Consider the following 20,841-nt stretch of genomic DNA (forward strand, 5'->3'; position numbering starts at 1 on the left):
AAAGAGGGCACAGTGATCATAACAAAAGGGGTTTGATTTAACTAAATTTGATATTTCATCAAGCCCAAGAATCATGATGAGTTTTACGTCTCGTCCAGAAATCAGATATGTATGTTTTTGCCACAACTATAAGGAGCCATTGCTACTCTGTTTTATTTCCCAACTCACTTCATCCACTCTCTTTTCACTGGTTGCTTTTGCTGTCATCTCATCCCTTGAGCCGTCGTTTTCGTCCCTTTATTTTATCATTTTCATGTGACTTTGCATCTGGTTTTATTCTTTGACACTTTAGATCTATCAACCAGCCAGTTGTCAACTTGTCAAGTACAAGCTGTCTCGCAAGTGCACAGCAAAATTGTCGCCCTCTCATGCGAAACAGTCGCCAAAGCCCTCACCGTCTTTCGTCAACACACCGTCGACACCGTCTAGTGATACACACACAGCCTGGGCCAGAACCCTCACTGTACCTTCCTGTCGAGGAACCGAGGGCCGTCGACGCCGTTGACCAAGACGCTCCGGTAACCCTTCTCCTGCGTGACCAGGGCCTGCTCAATCTTGGCGTGGTGGGCGCTCATGTGGCGACCGTCGGGCAGGATGACCTCGGTCTGCTTGATGCGGTAGAGGAAGAAGGGGTAGAGCAGGTCCGGGATGAGGTAGGTGGCGTGCAGGAACAGGTGGAAGGGGTTCGCGAAAAAGCCGTGCTGCTCCGGCCAGTAGTAGTACGCGTGATAGACGAAGCCAAACATGCCGCCCGCGGAACCGGCGGCTCGTAACGCCCTGCGTGGTGGCGGATAATTGCGTTTGGTTAGTTTTCATTTGATCTGGGTTTGAGATGTTTGTTTCTTTTCTTTGGAGGTGAGGGAAAAAAAAACCACTGAAAAATGAAAGGCTCTCACCAAATGGTCCAGCTAGTCCCGCCGCTGTGGCCACGCGAGATGAGCATGGCCAAACCGCCGAGGCTGATGTAACCCTGCGGAACCAAAGCAGTCCACATGCCCAGCTCCAAGGTGTCGAAGCCTTCCTTTCCGCGATACCACTTGCCCTGCTTGCTACCGAAACCAGACCCGGGCTCGCTCAGCCACCAGCTGGAGAAGGTGTAGTTGCCCCACAGGGCCCAGGGGAGCAGACAGGCAAAGATCAGGCCCATGTTGTTGCCGACCCAGGGCGCCGTGTGCTTCCACTCGTTGGGGGCGTACTTGATTGTGGTCCACACGAGCGCGATGTCGAGGAAGAACCAGAGCCCGAGCCCGGCCATCTCGAACGGGTGCTCCGCCACCGTGAACGAGTACAGCACCTCCCAGGTCAGGTTGGCGATGGTGGCCATGATGGGCATGCCGTACGACTTGTCCTTGATGGACTGCAGCGTCATCAGCACGTAGGCGGCGTACCACGTCACGAACCCAAAGACCAGCACGACCGTGGATGCCAGGGGGAACCATTGCGGCACGTGTTCTGGGGGTGTGTCGTAGAGACCCATTGTCGCTGTTTTTTTTCTTTCCCCCCCTTAACTCTTGTCGTTGCAGTCTTGTATTCTGCAGACCCAAAGGTGCGACTAGAGCGCTTAGCTGTGTACAAGTCACAGTCTGAATTTTTGTGCGGGTCACGATGGACTGAAATACCTTGCCAAACCGTTTTACGGACAGACCCGCAGATATTTACAAACAGCCAAGACGCTCATACACGGCCATGACCATTTGTGGGCCATGACCTCATTGACACTTTTAATCAGCCTTTTTTTTTTTCTCATTCGAAGCAACGAATCCTCACTCAGATGGGACGGACGAACAGCCTGAGACGTGGGATGTGTAGCTATGCACTATGCATACTGCATTTGCCGGCCCGGAAAAGCCTTATTTTCTTGGCTACCCGCGCTACTGGGCGCAAGCTCAGCTGTCATGTTTGTTAGGTTAAAGAACAATTATCACACACACTCGCTCTGTGGAGTGGTCGGATGGACGCGCGCGCGACGCTCGGTACAGACCATGCGCTCTTTCGGGTAAGGAACCGACAAAACGTGATATTAGCCCCATGCTTGATTGCTTGGGCCAGCCTTGCGTGGAATATTTGCCACGTTGAGAACGGGCGTTGGGAGAGTAATAAAAAAAAAAAAAAAAAAAAAAAAAACGTCGGAACCAAGGCAGCCAGCCACCAGTCGCTCTGTAACAATGCACCGTGCAAGTAAGCTTTGCTTACCTGCTAGCTCCTGTCTTACTAGTCAAATGTAAGCCCATAGCGCCAAGGATGACCGGCCGCGGGTGATTAAGAGGATGGGCAGCTTCCGATGCTTGTTGACCATTCAATTCAATCCAAGATCTCCTTGCCGCTTAATTTGATCTGGCACGAGAATCAAATGCGAGCCTCGGTTTCCAGCTTTCCGTGCCACGCCATGAATCGAGATATAGCTTCTTGCACCAAAAGCTTGATTATCTTGGGGGAGAAATCTTGCGGTCCGGCTACCCACCTACCTAGTTCCTCCGGAGTACGCGGGCGCGCAGTCAAGTATTGTACTTTGCTTTTACCCGACAAGGGCTCCGAGCCGGGAAATGTGGATTTTCGGTACCGCGTCGTCCTATTTCACATGGCGCGTCCGCTTCCGAAATGCTCGAAAAAGGACCACACCTTTTTTTTCCTCGGCGATTACTTGACTCCTTTCTCTAAACTGCTCGCGGATAATACGAGTAAGACAAGTTCCCGGGTCTCGGCTTTTTTTTTTCGTTTTTTTGCGTCACGCGGGGGAGAGCTTGACCTCGACAACAAGCCTATCGCGGCACAGCAATAATTTTGTCTTGTGGAAGAGCTGTCATGGAATCCGTCTGTCTTTTCTTGGTTCCCGCCCTTCTGTGGTTGGTCGGCTCTAGTCTGGAAGGGCTTTTTTCCCCTCCCCTCCTGATCGGTAGATCAATACGAGACATGCCATGCAGCGTGATCTGTACTCCACCTTGGGAGTAGCGCTCCCTCTAGAGCCGTCGTTCTCATTGGATACCAGACCTGACCGACGTCATCCAAATTCTCGTATAGAATGTTACACTTGTTCCGTGATAAGCTGTTGCTCATCATAATAGTATAAAAATATGAACAAAAGCGCCGAAAGGTGATGATTCTGCCACAAACAGACATGTTTATCGCCGAAGCTAACATATCACTCGAAGGGGTGTGGCAGGGCGCTGCCACGAGTCGATTCATCTATGCTAGTCTGGTTACACAACCAAACAGTTTTTGTTCAGTCCCATTGATCAGATATAAAAACCCCAAGTCCCTCAAGAGTTTCCCTGCTCTGTCATTTCTGGATTAGGAACGTCAGAAGCAACTTGGACACATTCCAGCCTCCCAGGTAGAACCATCGTCAAAGATCAAAGATAGAGCAACCCACAATGTTTAACAAACTCGTCGCCGTTGTCTTCGCATCGGGTCTCGTGTCGACCGCCTCGGCCGCACTCAACTTCTACTGCCCATATGTCAATGCGACAGGTTTCTACCCGGCATGCTGTATAGGCATAACAGGCCAGGTCGGGGTGGATTGTGAGCATCTCTATTCATACAGCGATGGCGGATAACCTTCCGAAAAAAAAAGAAAAAAAATATCCCGATATCTTTAAAATACTGGGTCTAACGTGCACGCCAAACTCGTTGCTACCTAGGTGTTGGCCCCCACGTCGTCGGCGGCTTGCCCAACTTCGAGTGTAACATCGGGCCCCCATACAACAACCGCGGGTGCTGCCAATCGATCGTGAGTGCCTGATTATATCTGACCATACCCGGAGAGATGGGTACCGTTCCCGTGGTTGATGAGGTAGCTGACCGCTTTCTGGCGCAGAACTACACCAATCCCAACACGGGATACAAGCTGAGCCTGTGCACTGGCGTCACGCCTTATCCTTAGTGGAAGGGGGTCGGTGAGGCTGGTTGCACTTGAAATGGAGAAAAGGGAGATGCACGCATAAATATGAACGTCAAAGTTTGTCAGCGGATAGATTGGAGACTTTGGAGATGTTGAAAGATACAATATGATATAGATGGGAGGACAGCTGTGTTTAGCCTCATGAAGACAATGACTACTATTCAGTGGTGTGAGTGTGGTGCGGTCTGCACAATCTTGGCAGTTGTACTAAAATATTAACTGATGCGAGTTTAATCGGTAATGATTCGACTTGTCCCCGTGATGCCACCATCATCATAATTTATAAGATTAAAATCTTTTCATTGAGAGCTGGACGTTTATGTTTCGGCATGAGGACACAGTCCCCGAGGTGGATGTCAGAAGTTACAATAATCTCTGGAAATTCCATCTTGTCCATCTACTTTCCTTTACCTACTGGCGTTGAAATTATAATTACCACGCTGAAAGCGTACCAGAATACTGTGCTCAAAAGGTGTGGATATTTTCGAGATTGCCCGGACCAAATATTTTCTCAACTGCCGAATGGATTCGATTCACTTGCTCTGAGCCACTACACACTGCCCCATCTCTAAGGGAGGCCTTGTTTCATTTAAAGCCCGTTATAAAAGTTTGTCATATGCACTGTAAAGATGCCAAATGGCGGATGGGAAATTCAAAAGTCGCCGCTTGCTATGGTTGAGGTTGAGATATGAGGTTGCTCCGATTACGCGAACCAATCGTGAATGACTGAGTCGAGAAACCAAAGTCGAAACTGCCATAGAGCCCATTCCCAAAACGTAAGCCAAAGAAGTAGTCTTGCTGCTCCAATTGCGTTTTCTACACAAAGTTGTCTGGTCATGTATTACTCCCAATTATATTGTGAAGGTTCGACAACTTTAGCTGTGTGACCCTGTGTCCCGTTTTATCAAAGCCGTGTGTAAGCCATTTCTTCCTTTCTTATCATATCCTTGTTTCTGCTCTCAGAGCAAAGGTTCCGTCCGTTTTTCTCTCCTGGTTTTCCACCACAGAATCTTGCGGCCCGCGGGCTTCAATAGCAACCAACAGGGCCAGTCTTACTATTGAACTATTCAAATATCTCGCTTCAGTGAAAACAACCTGAGCATCGCAGCAGGCCACAGACTTCCTGGAGATGAAGGTTAAAATCTGGAAAAAAGACGGGTATTGAGTAGCCTGAAAGATCTTTAATGTGTCACTTGATCACACAAAATAAAGAAAAAGGATGTTAGGTGAGTGCAAAGGCAGCTAGCTGTAATGTCAATTTTCTGCGGTTGCTGCGACGCACCAAATAAACAATAGTGTTACGATAGCAAGTAAGTGCTGACTAGTCATGGTACATCGTAGATGGATCTGAACCTAGGCAGTCTCATGAGGCTTTGTATTGTTTGTCGCAGAGGCGCAACAACCTACCTTGTCACCTTGTGTGTAGATGCGGATCCAAAGTTGATTCCCAAGGTTACAATATTTTATTTTCCTTGGCAAAGGGTCGAATTCCTTGCTCTTTTCCCCCCCAAACCCCGCTTTCTGTCTTGTCGTATAGCAGCACGCAAAATCCCCTCGGAGGAGGATTGATCACGACATTGGCTGACTCTATCACGCAGCTGATGGGCAGGGTCTTGACCAGTCTCGCATATGGAGTTGCACGCACGAGGCACCAACAAAAGTGGCAGCCGTGAAACGCTTGACTGCAATAAAGCTCATTGCGCGAAATATTCGCAGCGGTTATAAAATTAAGGTTTGGGTTTGCCAAGACGTATAACTTGTTGAAAAATATTTGCGGCACGCATGATAATATGTTGAATGACTATCGCATGAAAACATACGAACAATGTAATTTGCGTCGGTTTGTTTCAAGTAAACTAATAGCTGGTTGAGTTTTCCATTACAAAAGACAGGAACGTCTTTTGAAGCACGAGATCTTGGATAGCAGCTAAATCCAGACATCAATTGCTGGTTCGGGGGATGCGCCGCCCTCAGCTAGGTTAGCAGCCTGTCAGGGCCAGGTGGGATTGCGAAAGAAGAATGGAACTGGCGGCTTGGCAGGCTTATTTTCCCATCTCGTGCCAGGCCGGTGCCAGCCTATGCCAGCTCGCGGCTTGGCGGCAAGTTCATGGCAGCTCGAGAACCAATCACCTTTGCTTCTATGGCAGCTTCGGTCGCATTGCAAGGAAGGAACGCACCCGGCCGAGCCTTCCGTCAATTGCAACACCAGTGCACATGTACTCCAACTCCAAGCCTCAATACAACGAGGGTCAATGTTGCGTTGCCATGGCCATCACCAACGGTAAACTCGGGGTAACGAGGAACGAAGCAAGCGGCGATTTGCCCATTGGGGACCCCTAGACCTTTGCTCTAAAAAAAGGTCTACAGTAGTCTAGACCTACAGTGAGTGGTTCTTACCCCAATTCAGTTTTTTGCCTCTTTTTTTATTTTGCTGCGTCGCCAAGACTATTCTCCGCACCGCGATGTTGTCTCCTGCCTAATTCGGCAGGCACAATCAGCACGGCGTAACCTTTCCGGCTCACTCTCCGCACGGCAGCCACTGGGAGGGAGGAGGGCACTGCTGTTATGGGGCCTGGGGAGTTCCCAATTTCCCGAAGTTCAGCGACAAAGGCCTGACAGTCTCGGCGGTAGCACCAAGATACGACTCAACCCTTGAAGGCGACTTCTTGGCACACCAGCACCCACGACGAGCTTCCACGATAACCAACCGAGGATTGGGGTTTACCTTCCCAAAGAGTTGTAGCAGCCAGCCGCAATGCAATCAATATTGGTGGTCTGGGCCCGGAACCGTTTGACCGATGATTGGCACACCCGCGCGCCCGTCCACCGACAGGAGGCAGGCAGCTGCGTGATATAAAAGCAGACTTTTGCCCGCCACCGCTTGCGCGGTTGTATCACGGCATGTCCCCTGCCCAGCCTTTCCTCCTGCCAGGCTCCGCATCACACCGCACCGAGTCCGTCGCACGTAACCTACGGTTCGCACAACTCGCTTCGCCTTGACAACTCTTCATTGAGCTTTCAGGTCAACCCCTCCCACCAAGTCAAAACCCCCCGCCCGCAATCATGAGGTACTCATTCACCCTCGCCGCCCTTGCGGCCCTCGCCTTCGGCAAGGAGATGCCCAAGGACGAGGCGCGCGCCGCGGAGCTGTACGACTCTGGTGTGATGCACGAGAGGATCATGTCGGAGAAGTTCAAGCAGTGGGATGCCATGGCCAACGCCCGCGCTTCGGCCCTCGCCGACCCCTACGTCGAGCTGCACTTTGCGCAGTGCAGGGACGGAAAGTCGGTGCCTTTCAGGGACCAGGCCAACTTTTTCTTCCGCTGCAACAACATGAACCTGCACCACTTTCTGCCCCACTCCATGCTGGGCAGCACCACCGGACAAGGCTCATCGTCGTGGGGTTGGACTTCTGATGACGGCAGGGAGTTTGCCATCATTGCACAGGCTGACGGTGCTGCTTTTGCCGAGGTTCGTATCAGAAGCGCACTTTGGAGGGCAACGCCGGATTGGCGATTTTCCGCCTTGTGGTACTAACGCTTTGCATGTTGCAGGTTATTCTCGGTGGCAAGCTTCGCTACCTCGGTCGTCTGCCTCAGACCCCCGGTGCCGCCGCCGCCATCTGGAGGGAGATCCGTGTCTTCAAGCACTACATTGTTGTTGGCAGCGAGTCTTACAACCACCACATTCAGATCTTTGACCTGAAGAAGCTGCTCGACATCGACTACCGCAGCCCGGTTGTCTTTGACGCTGCCAAGGACGTGACTGGCTTTTACGGCGTATGTTCTCCACTGCCTCTTCAACTTTGCCCACCGGACCCGTCTCTTTTACTGTGAACATCGTCTGACAAAAACTCTTGGCGAGCGTGTAGAACCTGCCCGACGGACGTGCTCACAACGTCCTTGCCAACGACGCCTCTGGCTTTGCCTACGTCGTCGGTGCCCGTCCCCGCACTTCCGAGTGCCGCAGTGGCCTCATTTTCCTTGACCTGAAGGGTAAGCAGAGGAGAACTATACAATCGGGTTTCGGGGAAATGCTGACAACAGCAAAAATAGACCCCTCCAAGCCCGAGTTCGCTGGCTGTGCGGCCATGGACGGCTACGTGCACGATGCTCAGTGCCTTATCTACAAGGGACCTCACACCAAGTACCTGGTAAGTTCATAGCACGCCGGCTGATTGGATCCGTTGCCCAGGATAATAGCTAACTGGCTGCGTCAACAGGGTCGCGAGATTTGCTACGGGTTAGTCAACCATACAGCACGCTTGAGTAATCGTTCGTCTTAGGAATAGCATTATACTAACCTCTTTGTGAATCTTGTTTCTCCAGCTACAACGAGGACTCTCTTGTAAGCTATCCCCAGCAATTGCCTGGCTCCCCTGCAATCGCAAATGACTCCCGATGCTAACTCAGGCTGCAGACCATCTACGATGTCACCGACAAGAAGTACCCGCAGCTCGTTTCCGTCACCTCGTACGAGGGTGCCACCTACACCCACCAGGGCTGGGTTCTCGACACCGAGAACCAGGAGTTCCTGATCATGGACGACGAGTACGACGAGTACGACAAGCGCGGACCTGCTGCCAACGGTCGCGCAACGACACTGATCTGGGATATCCGAAACCTGGAGAAGCCCAAGCAGACGGGCTACTACCAGGCTCCCCGCACCAGCATCGACCACAACCAGTACGTCTTCGGCAACTACAGCTACCAGTCCAACTACGGCGCCGGCCTTAGCGTTCTCGACATCTCCTCGATCCCCCAGAAGCCTGACGGCAGCGGCGTCCGCGAGGTTGCTTGGTTCGACGCGTACCGTGAGGATGACAACCTCGAGGGTGGCGGCTCGCTGCAGTTCGTCGGCAGCTGGTCGAGCTATGCTGGCTTCAAGTCTGGCTACATTCTGATCAACACCATTGAGCAGGGTGCTTTCCTGGTAAGTTTGATTATTGATCTCTGCAGCCTGTGGACCGGGTGACATTTTGCTGATAAGAGGTACCACGAAAACAGGTCAAGGTGCAGGACCCCGCTAAGGGAGGCGACTGGACGGCCGAGTAGGTGGCTTTTCTTTTCCGTCTGCAAAGACAAGTTCTGGCGAGGATAGAAGTTTGCACTTTTCCATTTTGTCCCAGGGGATCAGACTAATCAAAAGCGCTTCATTTTGCTCTTCTTCTTTTGAATAGGCTTCCAGGCCCCAAGCCATGCGCCCGTAAGCGCAGTGCGAAGATGCGTGTCTGACGTCTGATCCCCTGCGGATAGGTGAATCTGGACAGGCATTTTGTGGAACGCCATTGATGTTGTTTTAGGTAGACGGTGAAAGGAGAAGGTCCTAGGAAAAAGAATAGAGTTAATAGGTAATGCTACAAGTAGTATTGTATGTGATGAATATTATTCCAAAATAGCGATGAGGCTATCTGATGTTGGTTTGGTGGGAACTACTGTAAAGTCGTGCTGCAACAACCTGGTGGTCGATCGCTTGGACGGATCACGTGCTGAAGAACTGGCCCCGCAGGTCCAACAGCCCGTGATGTCGTCAGACCCCAGGACTCCAGAACCAAGACTTGTCAAAGCTTGGGCTGCAGCTCCCAATTGCCCAACCCAAAATGCCCATCATCAAGCTTTCTTGACATTCAACTGATACCCGGCGATTCAACAATTTCGCGCCAATAGTCACGCACAGCACCATCTCCAGTCCTGAATTTTTGCTCAATGACCCAGACAAGCGTTTGCCCTGAAGCTGCGCCGGGCAGCTAGTCTAGCCTCAAGCTAGGTAGTTAGATCCCCAAGCTCGGCACGCCTCACTCGGGCTCCTGGGCCAGCCGGACTGATCGTCCCCAATTTCAACCCCGAAATTACCTCCCACATCGAGATGACAGCAACCAGCAGACCCCTCCTCCTCCCGCAGAACCGGAGATTGCGCCACCTTCGCGGCGTCTGCCTGCGAAATCTGAGCTTCAGCAAACCCCACGGGCGGACGATTGACGATGCCGCCATAAACAAGTCGCCGGCCAAGCTCGATTCGGTGCACGAGACGGGCCAGTTGCACCACGCGCACAGCACAGAGGCTTTGAAGAGTAGTACACCGGCCTCGACGGGTGCAGCGGGAGCCTCGTCACCCCGTATGCGACGTCGCAGCACGGGCCTGACCAATCCGAATCCCGTCACCCGGCAGAAGGAGCTCGAGTATGCGGTCGACTCCAGGCTGGCGGATGTGTTTTTCTCGCTACACTGCGCTGCCGTCGCAGAGCCCATCTACATCAGCGAGGTTGGGGATAGGGCCTCGGTAAGCCGTGCTTTGCCAAATGTAGTGGACAGAAACGGGGGCTGATTTGCAATCATGTTTTTGTTCAGAACTTCAACTTTGAACTCTTCGAGCTCACCGGTTTGAGCCCGGCGGTGACGCGATCCTCACGCTTGACCGTTAAAGTTTGGGCCAAGCGACAGCAGTCATGGGCCTTCCTCCTCGAAGACGATGTCGACCTCCGAGCGCTCAGCTTCGTCGGCACGACCCTCCAAAATCTCCACATGCCCTCGAATTGCCTCGTATTTCACCTCGTCGATGGCATATACGTCTACGGCATTCCGGCAAAGACCGTACCTCCGAAACAAGTTCCAGCCCTCCCGACGTCGTCATACAATGCGCTTATGAAGCTCTGCACGCTGGAGAACTCGGTGCAGGATGCGCTGGTTGCACATGAGGAGTTGACAGCCCGGATCGACCAGGCCCTTGCGCAGATGCCCGATACTCCAGTTGCCGAGGAGGAGGACAAGCTTCAGCTGGCTCGAAGGTATCTTGGGAAGCAGGAGGCTGCCGTTGTAGCGTCGAAGAAGCGACGTGAGGAGCTCTGGCAGTCAATACAGGCCCGGAAAGAAGCAATCAAAATGGGCAGGGAGCTGCAGGACCTAGCACGCAGGGATGTCGAAAATGCGACGGATCATTTGGCAGCGTCGCAGGACATCCTGGCGCAGACCAAGGAGAGCATCCACGGCCAGCGGCGGCGCATATGCGAAGACCTCATCAAAATCTTCCCCATAACAGAGGCGCCATCCGGCCAACCGCTGTCTTTCCAGATATGCGACGTCCCGCTGCCCAACACGATATACGACCCCACGTTGCGGTCTGCCGTCAAGGGCGGTATCGCGCCGCCCGAGGACATGATATCTGCCGCGCTTGGTTACGTGGCTCAGCTGACAAACGCGTTGCAGTCTTATCTGGGTGTGGCTCTGCCGTATCCCATTACGCCGTTCGCGTCGCGGTCGAGCATCCGTGACGACATTAGCATGCTTCCAGATCCGTCGCGTGACTTTCCACTATATGTGCCACGTGGCGGCTCGAGCGCCCAGTACAGGTTTGACTACGGCTGGTTCCTGCTGAACAAGGATATTGAGGTGCTCTGCACTGCGCAGGGAATCCGCGTCGTTGACATACGGCATACACTGCCCAACCTAAAGTACCTGCTTTACGTGTGCAGCGCGGGTAGAAACGAGCTGCCAGAGCGCAAGAAGGGCGGCATCAGGGGCCTCTGGCACGGTCAGGGGCTGCTTAGCCGGGGCGGCGTTGCCAGTAGTATCGACACCTCGGACCCGGGAGGGGATGGGAGTGTGGCGGGGAGTAGTCGGAGGGGCAGTACCGACAGCGAGGTAACTGCTAGGCAGAGAGATGAACTTGCAAGGTCATTGTCTGACGGCACCGACATGAGACCGCCGTCACAACGGTCTGCGGGAGGCGGATTGGGATATGGCGAGAGCCCCAAGACGACTCTTTTGTTGCGGACAAAAGGGTTGCGCGGCGAGGCGGTTAAGTAACAGTCGTTTCAGCACCCCTTGTCACGTCGATTTGTGCGGTAGTGGATGGTCACAATATGCCCCCCCAGCCCGTTCATCAAAGAACGAAAAGGTCTCTCTTGTCTCAGATACCCCTTTCTCCTAATAACGAGAGACTTTGGTAGTAATGGAATATACAGATTTTACACAGGGCCATTCCCCCGGTATCTAATGTAGCGCATCGAACAAACGAGAGTGAGTATCGTGTCTAATAATACAAAAGGGCAAAAGGAAATGATGCAACGGACAAAGAAGGAGCAAGGAGATGTTACAGAAAGACAGGAAACCAATGCAGAATCCGCTCCCACCCAACTCAGTCACGGTTGACTCTCCTGGCACAGCGCTTTTTCTCGCCCCGGAACTTGCTCATGCGCGGCTTGAGCCGGCGGCGGGCCGTTCCGCTAGGAGCAGCCGCTGCGGGTGCCTCGCCCTTGGCCTCGCCCTCGCCCTTGGCTTCGCCCCCACCCTTGGCTTCGCCTTCACCCTTAGCCTCGCCCTCACCACCAGCCTTACCACCACCCTCGCCTCCTTTGTCTTTTTTACCCTTGCCTTGAGCATCGTCGCCGCCTTTGGCTTTCTTCCCTTTTCCTTGGGCATCATCAGCACCCTTGGCCTTTTTGCCTTTTCCTTGGGCGTCGTCTCCGCCTTTGTCTTTCTTTCCCTTGCCCTCGCCCTCGCCCTTGGCCTCGCCCTCCCCGGCAGCCTCACCACCACCGCCACCCTCGCCTCCTTTTCCTTTTTTCCCCTTGCCTTGAGCATCATCGCCGCCTTTACCCTTTTTGCCCTTGCCCTCATCCTTGCCCTTGGCCTTGCCATCGTCCTTGCCCTTGGCCTTGCCCTCGTCCTTGCCCTTGGCCTTGCCATCGTCCTTGCCCTTGGCCTTGGCATCGTCCTTGCCCTTGGCCTTGCCATCGTCCTTAGCCTTGCCCTCGGGAGGAGGCGGGGGAGGCGCCGCGTCGCCACCCTCCTTTGCGGGCGGCGGCGGGGCTTCACCACCGTCCTTGGCCGGCTGAGGAGGTGCTGCATCTCCCCCTTCTTTGGCCGGCGGCTGCGGCTGCTGCTGCTGCTGCTGTCCCCCCTCCTGAGCGCCGCCGCCGCCGCCGCCGCTAGCTACAGGGGCAGCGGCGCCGCCTGCGTCATCGCGTTTGATGATGGCCAATATCTCGTCGTAGATTTCGGCCTCTCGGGCCGCGAGGCCGTGCGAGGTGGCGCCGCGTAGGCTCCTGGCGATGGCTGGCAGGGCCGTCGCGATGAGGAAAGCTGCAAAGGTTTGAGGGCGCATTGTGGGTATGTATATCTTGACGCTCTTTTGTGTCACGGGTAGAACTGGTGGAACCGGTGGAACTGTGTGAGGCGCTTGTGGGATGGTGGATCAGAACAGCTGCAAGATGATTTGAGCCGATGGATTCCCAAGATGCAAGAAGGGATTCTGGACTGGTCGGGCCCGTCGTGGTCTTATAGACTTTGGACGCACCCCCTCAAGAAACATGGCCTGTCGCCTGGTCACGTATGTTATAATATCTCTGTGGGAGCAGCATATTGCACATAATCATTCCGCCGGTGGCGCGGCATCGTGACATCCCGGCAAAGAATGATATTTTGTCACAGGCAGAGTGGAAGTTGGAGGGGACGGGGGTGGGATGGTCAGCTTGGTGTCAGTCATTCTCTTTTTCGTTTCTACTCTAGTATTCCCAGTCCGGCACGGGTTCACTTGTGCGTTTTTACGACATAAGGTATATCTGGAGCAAGGCCCTTTGATTAAGAACAGGGCGGGAGGCACAAGTCCCGGATCTGGGGGCATTGAGGGATAAACAAGGTCACTTGAAGTCAAACGGGAGTGGCAGTAGAGGAAATATGCATAAAGCAAATCTTTTGGGGAGAATCTCATATCTGTGAGGCGACTTGGCAATACTCAGGTTTGTTGCATCAAAACCTGGAACAAGCACAGCCACAGTTCTTCCTTTATCACAAATCATCCAGCAAAGTGGGTGCGAGCCAAAACATTCCCCAAAAAGGATCCAGCGATTGCCTGACATGTTCGTCGCAAGTTGAGATGACATGGTCATGTTGAAGTTTAAGGTACAGCTCTATGATAGAGGGAGGGGGGGTGGTTGCAATGTGGTTGTTATCTGTTTGCGGCGGTTTTTTTTTTTTTTTTTTTTTTTTTTTTTTTGTCTTGTTCAGTGATTTCTTCGACACGGTTGCGACTAAATGATCAAGAAGGGAATGTAGTAGAAGCAACTCTCGGGACGGTTTCAAGTGCCGAGCAGGACGGAATAAGTGACCCGCTGGAACGAATGAAGAATTAAAGGGTTCAACGGGGCCCACATGGGCGTCTTCTAGCGCTGTGTGGGGTGCAGATCTGGTGGGTTAAGCTCAGATGGAGCTTAGTCGCGTTGCAATGCGGGCTGCTGCTGCGATCCAACGGTTCTTTCTACTCGTCAAGTAAAGAGCGTTGAACACAACGTCACTGGCAACAGCAGAAAGCTTTGAATGGCCCAGATTCTTTAAAATATATACGTATGCCCATAATCTACCCAATCAACAACAACCTTCGGTCAATTTTCTTGGCTCTGCCCTTCACTCCCCAAACCCAGAAATCCCCAGCCCAGAAGTCCTCCTCGCGTCTTTTCCATTCTGGCTGTCGCCGCTGGGCACGCGGCTGTGGCCCCGTTCACTCGCACCGCTGGCGGCGCTCAGCGCCCGACTGTTGGCGCCGCTGGAGCGGCCCCGGCCGACGACCCACTTGAGCCTCAAGCCGGCCTTCCACTCCTCCAGCTTCATGACCGCGGTGGCGGGATCGCCAACGCCGCCACCGACGAGAATCTCGCCGGCCTTGAGCTCCCGCTCCAGAGGCGGCACGGCAAGCCACGCGTGCTCGGCACTGCACACGCACGAGCCCTTGCCCCGGGTGCCGGCCCTGACGAGCCCGAGGCAGGGCGCGCAGAACTTGCAGTCGAGGCAGACTTTGCACACAAACAGCTCCTCGGCCGGCTCCAGCCTGCGCAGGCAAAAGTCGCACACGGGGTTCGCCCCGGCCACGCCGCCATAGCTGCTGCTGCTGCTGCCGTTGCTGGGGAAGCTGTACTGGCCTGCGCCGCTGCCGTCGTCGTCGTCGTCCGTCAGCATCCAGGCCGGGTCGAAGACGAACGGGAGCACCAGGTCTCGGCCTTTTCGCCTCGGCGAGGGCGACATGGAGGGACTCGTGCGCGGCGACCCAGATCCCGAGTTGTGTCGATGCGGCGAGGCGGCAGAGGATCGGCGGTGTGGTGATACCCCGGCGGCGAGTCGCGCCGAGCCCCCTCCCGGGCTGTCTCTTCTCGGTGCGTCCGGGCGCGCGATAACCACGCTCGGTCCGACAGGCGGCGTGGCTTTCCCCTTGCTGCTGCCCAGGGCTGGGCTCAGCGTTCCAACGGCCTTCCTGGCGTCGCCGGCGTCGGCACCGACGGTGGTGGGCCTCCTCGACGACACCCACAAGGCCCTCGCATTGGCGTCGTCCCCGGCCGCGAGCAGGGTCCTCTGCAGGTTCCGGACGGCGACGGCGTCGTTCTGGGGCTCGTCGTCCTCAAGCAGCTCCAGGCTCTCCATGACCCGCAGGGCGGCCAACCTCCGCATCTTGGACAGCCACCTCTCGCGATCCTCGCTCAGGCTCTTGGAGAGCCCCTGCACCCTGTAGAGTACCATCAGGTAGACGGCCGCCTCGTTGAACTCGAGGCCGGCGGCCCGCATCCTCGCGCCGTCGGACGAGTCGCGGAACAAGCCGTTGCGCTTGGCCATCAGGACCCCGAGCTTGCCGATCCAGGGCGACACGGCGGACCAGCTGGTGAGGGACGGGTCGGCGGCCAGCGCGCGCGCAAAGTAGGCCCTGGCCAGCTGCGCAAACGCCGCGACGTGCTCGGCCCGCACGCCCATGCTGCCGCGCTGGGGCTTGAAGGCCGGCGAAAAGAGCGCCGTCTCGTGGAGCGCGATGGCCTCGCTCACCGTCGCGGGGGAGCAGAGGTAGACGCGCCCGAGGCAGTTGACGAGGTACAGCTCCCGCCAGGCGTCCTGGGCCTCTCGCGCCGCCGCCACGGCTCGCCCGTATCGCTCCGCCATGGCGGCCGTCTCGTCCCTGCGGGCCGCCGCCTCGGGCAGCCAGAGGCTGATGACCCCGTCGGGGACCTGAGAGAGCAGGAACGACACGAAGCGGCTGTCTCCGCCGTCTCGTGTTGTATACCTGGCATCCAGCTCGCGGGCGAGGGCCAACAGGCCGTCGAGCTTGGAGTGCGAGGCCAGGATGGCGGCGTATGCTGCCTCGGGCTCAAAGGGGGGCCTGTTGTCTCTGAACAGATCCGACATTGCTCGCCTGGCGTTGCGCAGTGCCTCGTCCACATCCCCCAGCCTGTTGTAGCACTCGGCAATCTGTCTCAGGCTCTGGTAAAGGCGCCACTTTGCGGCCTCGACATGGCGACTTGTCCGACGGGACGCCAGCACCGTCGAGGTGGTTGATGCGGTGGTGGCAGAGGAGAAAGAGGACGCGGGCGTCATGGTGAAGCTCTGCGCTGCCGAAGAGGTCTTGGAAAATGAAGCCGAGGGCGTCATGGAGTCCGGGTCCGTCAAGTCCATGTGCAGCGCCTGGGACAGGTTTTGGAGCTCGACGGCCTCGGCGACCAGGTGCAGCCGGAGGGCCCGCGCGTAGTCGCCCGACATGGAATGGCACAGCCCAATGCGCCCACAGCTCTCGCCCAGGTCGTCGTCGACGGAGAGCGCAGTCTGGAAGTACCGCAGCGCGTGGTTGTGCAGGCCCACGTTGAGCAGCGTGGACCCGATGCGGCGGTACCAGTGGCCTGTGTTGCCCCCGGTGGATATGTGTGCCCTCGCCCACTCGGCCGCCTTTTCGACGCGCGTTTCAAAGCTGATGTCTCCCCAGTGGCGCTCCGAGTCGGACCAGAGCGACGTGGCCGGGTCCTCCGACATGAGGGCAAGCACCTGAACGACACCGAAACAGAAGAGCGTTGGCATGTAGGTCACGAAGCCCTCTTCAACCCAAGCCCGTGCAAACACGGTACCCATAGGCTCGAGCATGATCACTTGACTCTTGGAGGCCGCTTCCGCCCACGCCTTGTCCTCGGCGCCGAGCTGGGACGTGACCTCGGCATCTCCAAGCCAGGACCGCACGCACGCGATGTTGCCGTCTGTCCAGATGTCGAGCGACTCCTCGAACAAGTTCGTCCAGGCCAGAAGCACGATATCGTCGGTCAGCATAGTCACCAACTCCCGCCCGATATCGGCCTTGATCTCTTGCGGGAGGGCGTCGCGGTCGAGGTCCTCGAGGTGCTCTTGCCAGTACCACGCCGCATAGCGCTGCAGGGAAAGGCCCTCGTCGTTGATGGCACCGATGCTGACGGTGAAGAACTCCGGGTCCGTAAAGATGCGCATGCAAGTCCTCAAGACGTGCAGGCGCGCATCGATGAGCCTGAACCCGATGGCGGGGGCATCTTTGCTTGCGCGCAGGGAAGTCGACGCCTCGTCGCGGAAGAAGTCGCGCACAGAGGCGTGCGAGAAGGTGACGGTCGTGGTGCGGCGGTTGGATGAAAACTCCATCTCCCCGTCCGCGTCGTTCTCCGGCAAGTCGGGAGAGCGGACGTCGGATGTGGCCGTCTGTTGGCGGATGGCGGTGTATGCGCGGTCGGCAAGATCGGCCGTCGTCAGTCCGTCCGCTCGTTCGAGGGTGAAGAATGCCGAGAACTGGCTGCGCAGCATCTCCTCGAGCCGGAAAGGCGAGTCGCCAACCTTGAGGGTCAGGATGGATTCGATCTGCTCCAGAGTGAGGCCCATCTGTGCCACGCAGACCCAGCACAGGATCTCGTTGAGGTCGTTTGCCTCTTCCTGCGTGATGGATGCCGAAAAGTCCAGGACCGTCTTGGTCAGCATCCCATTGATCTCCTTGGGATAAGACTGCAGCGCCTCTATGACGCGCCGTGGATGCCGGGCGCGCGCCAGCTCGGCCAGCATGAACTTGGCCAGCACAAACAGCCCGTCGACCTGCGCCAGCATCGTGTCGACCACCTGCTGCTTGAACTCTGGCGTCGTTCCCCGCAGGACCCGTGTCGAGTTGACTCCTTGTTTGATGTACTGGGTGATGTCGACCCTGCTACGCTCCGGCGTGATGTGCAGGATGCGCAAGCCCACCTCGAGGTACGAGTTGATTTTATCCGTCAGCGAGGTCCGCCCTACCATGGCGATCTGCACACGTGTGCCGTTGGCAGGCTGTCGGCCCAGTTCGTTCAACAGAGAAAGGAACTCGGCCAGCTGCGCTGGGTCTGCCTCGTCGAGGCCGTCGAGCAGAACGTACACGTTCCTCCTCCACTGATCCGGCACAAGCGGCTCGATGAGCAAGTGGCGGAACGCGCTCGAGACCGTCTTGATCTCCTCACCGCCGTTGGAGACCCCTTTGAGGACCTGCTTCCCATAAAAGACGTCCTGCTCCGAGATCTGAAAGGCCATGTCGTGGAGAGCCTGGACCACGGACCGCGTCTCGGGGTTGTTGTGCTTGAAGAAGAAATACCCCAGCATGTGAGTCGTCTCTTGTTCCTCGAGCAGCCTCAGACCCCATGAGACCAAGCGAGATGTTAGGTACGACTTGCCCGTTCCGGGGTTGCCGCAGATCCAGAGGAAGCGGACGTCACCTGCGATCCATGCCTTCATCGACGGATCCTCGACGATCCAGTTGCCCGTCCCGGGCGTACGGGTACGGTTGAGCGCCAGGTACGTATCCTCTGCATACGTGGACGGACGGAGGATCGTCTTGAGCTTGCTCCTGTTGGAAGATAAGGCCTGCTCCTTGGTTTGGGGCTCCCGGCTTTCCGTCCGAATGGTCTGCACATTGGCATCAACGCGAGAGATGATCTCAAGGAGGCGGTCCTGGTTGGATAGAGACCGTTTCACAACAGCGTTTGTTTCCGCCGTGACGAGTCTCGTTTCTGCATCTGTGAGGACTGAAAGTCGTTTTATAACGTCGGGGATTGGCGAGCCCTGGCCGAAAATGCGTCGAAAGTAAGACTTCAACCGGCCGCGCTCGACCTCTTTGGTCGCCAATACGAGACACTCAAAGACCGTGGCCAGAATCTCGACAACCTTGTCGTGCAACTGTGGGGACAGCTTCTCGGACATGTAGAACTTGAGCCTGGAGGTAAAGTCGGCCAGTTGTCCAAAGAGCTCCTCGATAGAGTCGTAGACCTGCGAGACGTCCTTGGCCGCACTGATCAGGTACATGATGGCGGCAAAGATGTTCTGCGACGGAGCGAATATCTCACTGGCCGCCCCAGCCAACGCGTCCCCCACAACCTCGAGCGGCTGGCAAGCCATGGACATGGCCTCGAATAGCGACTTTCGCTTTTCTCGAAAGTTGCCGAACCGTTCATTTTGTCTGTTGACGACGGTGAGAAGGTCCTCGACGGTGCGGAGCGGAGGTTGCATAAAGTCCTTTAGATCGAGCCCCGTCGACTCGGCGTAGCGGGCCTGCGCAGCAGCCAGTACTGAGCCGAACTGGCGCTGCAAGTTGCTGTCTGTTCGCACCTTGATCATTTCTATTTTTTCGTCGTCCCGGGGATCCCTGCTTCCCGAGTTTTGCTCTTGTTTGGACTTGTCGTGCTCCGAGTATTTTGGGGGATCGTCCATGGGGATTTTTTGCCCGGACGGCCTCGATTCAGTGTGGACCTGCGAACGTGCCTGGACGAGACCGGCGCCCGATGAGATGATGGATATTAACTTCCAGGCAGGATGTCGACCTAGACAGCTCCATAGCCAGACCGGCATGGAGACGATACCCGTTGCCGGTGTGCCGTCGAAGAGATCATGGCACTTGACCAGCTCTCGCAGCTTCGTGTCGAGAATTGAAGCTCCGGATGCCTTCTTGTTCTCTTGTCGCTGTCTTCCCCATTCGATCCATTCTTGCATCACGGGACTTTTGGCCGCGTTGTCGAACTTTATACAGACGAGGGCAATACCTCCAGAACCTTCTCCGAGTGAGTCTAATGTATTGGTTGGAGACAACATGGATGTACTTTCTGGGAAGTGCGTCTCTCCGTTCTGTTTGGATATGGGCCGTAATGGGATGCTAGCCTGCAAACTGCTATTCGTCGTCAAGCGCTGCCAATGTCCAATACTGACCTCTTCGGCGCCGGATGCAGAGGGTCTAGTCCATGCCAGCTGCATAGCGGAGATATTGGAATCATCGGCCGACTTGGCCAGCACCGTCGTCAAATCTCTGGTGAAGCCCGTCCTTCCATTGCCAGAGAGCACCTCGCAGCGTCCATGCCACTCGATGTCCCGATCCACGACCTGCGATGCAAAATCGCAATCCAGCACAAGCAACACGTCGCACGTCACCAGTCGGATGCGATTCATCACCTTCTCCCATTCGATGCCTGCAAATCCTTTCTCGTCCCTGTCCATCCATAACCCCTTTCTGTCCTTCTTTCGGTATCCCGAGGGACCGCCATAGTAGAGGATGAAGAGGCTGTCGCTGTTGATCCCCTGCTTTGCATTGATGTCTCGGATGTGCTCATACACCCCATACTGAAACTCTGCCGCCGCAGCGTCCGTACTCGGTAAGCTGATCTCGCGTACGTCGTATCCATACTTTGTCTGCAAAACCTCTGCGAATTCCTGCCTCGCCGCCGTCTCGCTTGTCCTCGCCTCCCACCCGACCAGGCACGCGAGAACATTGCTGTACGAAGCCGACGAAGCGAGCGCGCGCGGCACGACGGCTTTCAACCTGTCGACCAAGTCCTGGAAGCTGGGTAGACGCGTGTGTGCGGGCCCCAGCTGTGTGATGATGCCGCTGCCCGGCGTGCGTTCGGCACCGTACAGGCCATCTGCCAGGGCGACCGCGGCGACGCTTTCTACCTTGTTCCGGCCGTTGATGTTATTCTTGACGTTCTGGGCAGCGTGACTGCTGCTGGCTGCCATTTGATGTTTTCCTGGAATTCGTCCCGACGAGACATTGTCAAGCAAAATAGGAAATTAGGAAAGAAAAGAATAAAGACCATGCTGAGTTTGTTCGAACTTGTTGAGCGTCGATCAACAATTTTGTGGAGTTTACATGGGCGCCCAGAAGGATGCAACCCCCCCTCAAGACCC

The 20,841-nt window shown here is 55.8% G+C and overlaps 6 protein-coding genes across 6 annotated transcripts; 2 read left to right on the top strand and 4 right to left on the bottom strand.

Moving 5' to 3' along the window:
• Nucleotides 1-458: 458 nt before the first annotated feature.
• PpBr36_02313 (uncharacterized protein) lies at nucleotides 459-1,477 on the bottom strand (the record flags this gene model as incomplete). Its single annotated transcript, XM_029889495.1, has 2 exons — nucleotides 459-777; nucleotides 897-1,477. The coding sequence occupies 2 exons, from the start codon at nucleotides 1,475-1,477 to the stop codon at nucleotides 459-461; spliced, it is 900 nt and encodes a 299-aa protein (XP_029754059.1).
• A 1,894-nt stretch (nucleotides 1,478-3,371) lies between these two features.
• PpBr36_02314 (uncharacterized protein) lies at nucleotides 3,372-3,880 on the top strand (the record flags this gene model as incomplete). Its single annotated transcript, XM_029889496.1, has 3 exons — nucleotides 3,372-3,519; nucleotides 3,639-3,727; nucleotides 3,815-3,880. The coding sequence occupies 3 exons, from the start codon at nucleotides 3,372-3,374 to the stop codon at nucleotides 3,878-3,880; spliced, it is 303 nt and encodes a 100-aa protein (XP_029754060.1).
• Nucleotides 3,881-6,036: 2,156 nt separating this feature from the next.
• PpBr36_02315 (uncharacterized protein) lies at nucleotides 6,037-6,465 on the bottom strand (the record flags this gene model as incomplete). Its single annotated transcript, XM_029889497.1, has 2 exons — nucleotides 6,037-6,131; nucleotides 6,354-6,465. Coding segments are annotated over 2 exons (207 nt in total), but the record flags the coding sequence as incomplete, so codon positions are not given.
• Nucleotides 6,466-6,922: 457 nt separating this feature from the next.
• On the top strand, nucleotides 6,923-11,700 carry PpBr36_02316 (uncharacterized protein; the record flags this gene model as incomplete). Its single annotated transcript, XM_029889498.1, has 12 exons — nucleotides 6,923-7,369; nucleotides 7,453-7,677; nucleotides 7,770-7,893; nucleotides 7,954-8,051; nucleotides 8,121-8,140; nucleotides 8,227-8,245; nucleotides 8,318-8,830; nucleotides 8,888-8,952; nucleotides 9,078-9,103; nucleotides 9,297-9,426; nucleotides 9,682-10,177; nucleotides 10,246-11,700. The coding sequence occupies exons 1-12, from the start codon at nucleotides 6,962-6,964 to the stop codon at nucleotides 11,698-11,700; spliced, it is 3,579 nt and encodes a 1,192-aa protein (XP_029754061.1). The 5' UTR covers nucleotides 6,923-6,961.
• Nucleotides 11,701-12,031: 331 nt separating this feature from the next.
• PpBr36_02317 (uncharacterized protein) lies at nucleotides 12,032-13,000 on the bottom strand (the record flags this gene model as incomplete). The annotated part of the gene is made up of 1 exon (XM_029889499.1): nucleotides 12,032-13,000. One exon carries the CDS (start codon nucleotides 12,998-13,000, stop codon nucleotides 12,032-12,034), a length of 969 nt encoding a protein of 322 aa, XP_029754062.1.
• Nucleotides 13,001-14,298: 1,298 nt separating this feature from the next.
• PpBr36_02318 (uncharacterized protein) lies at nucleotides 14,299-20,670 on the bottom strand (the record flags this gene model as incomplete). The annotated part of the gene is made up of 1 exon (XM_029889500.1): nucleotides 14,299-20,670. One exon carries the CDS (start codon nucleotides 20,668-20,670, stop codon nucleotides 14,299-14,301), a length of 6,372 nt encoding a protein of 2,123 aa, XP_029754063.1.
• Between the last annotated feature and the right edge of the window lie 171 nt (nucleotides 20,671-20,841).

Source organism: Pyricularia pennisetigena, chromosome 3 (assembly GCF_004337985.1).
Source record: "Pyricularia pennisetigena strain Br36 chromosome 3, whole genome shotgun sequence".
In the NCBI taxonomy this organism is placed as follows: domain Eukaryota; kingdom Fungi; phylum Ascomycota; class Sordariomycetes; order Magnaporthales; family Pyriculariaceae; genus Pyricularia; species Pyricularia pennisetigena.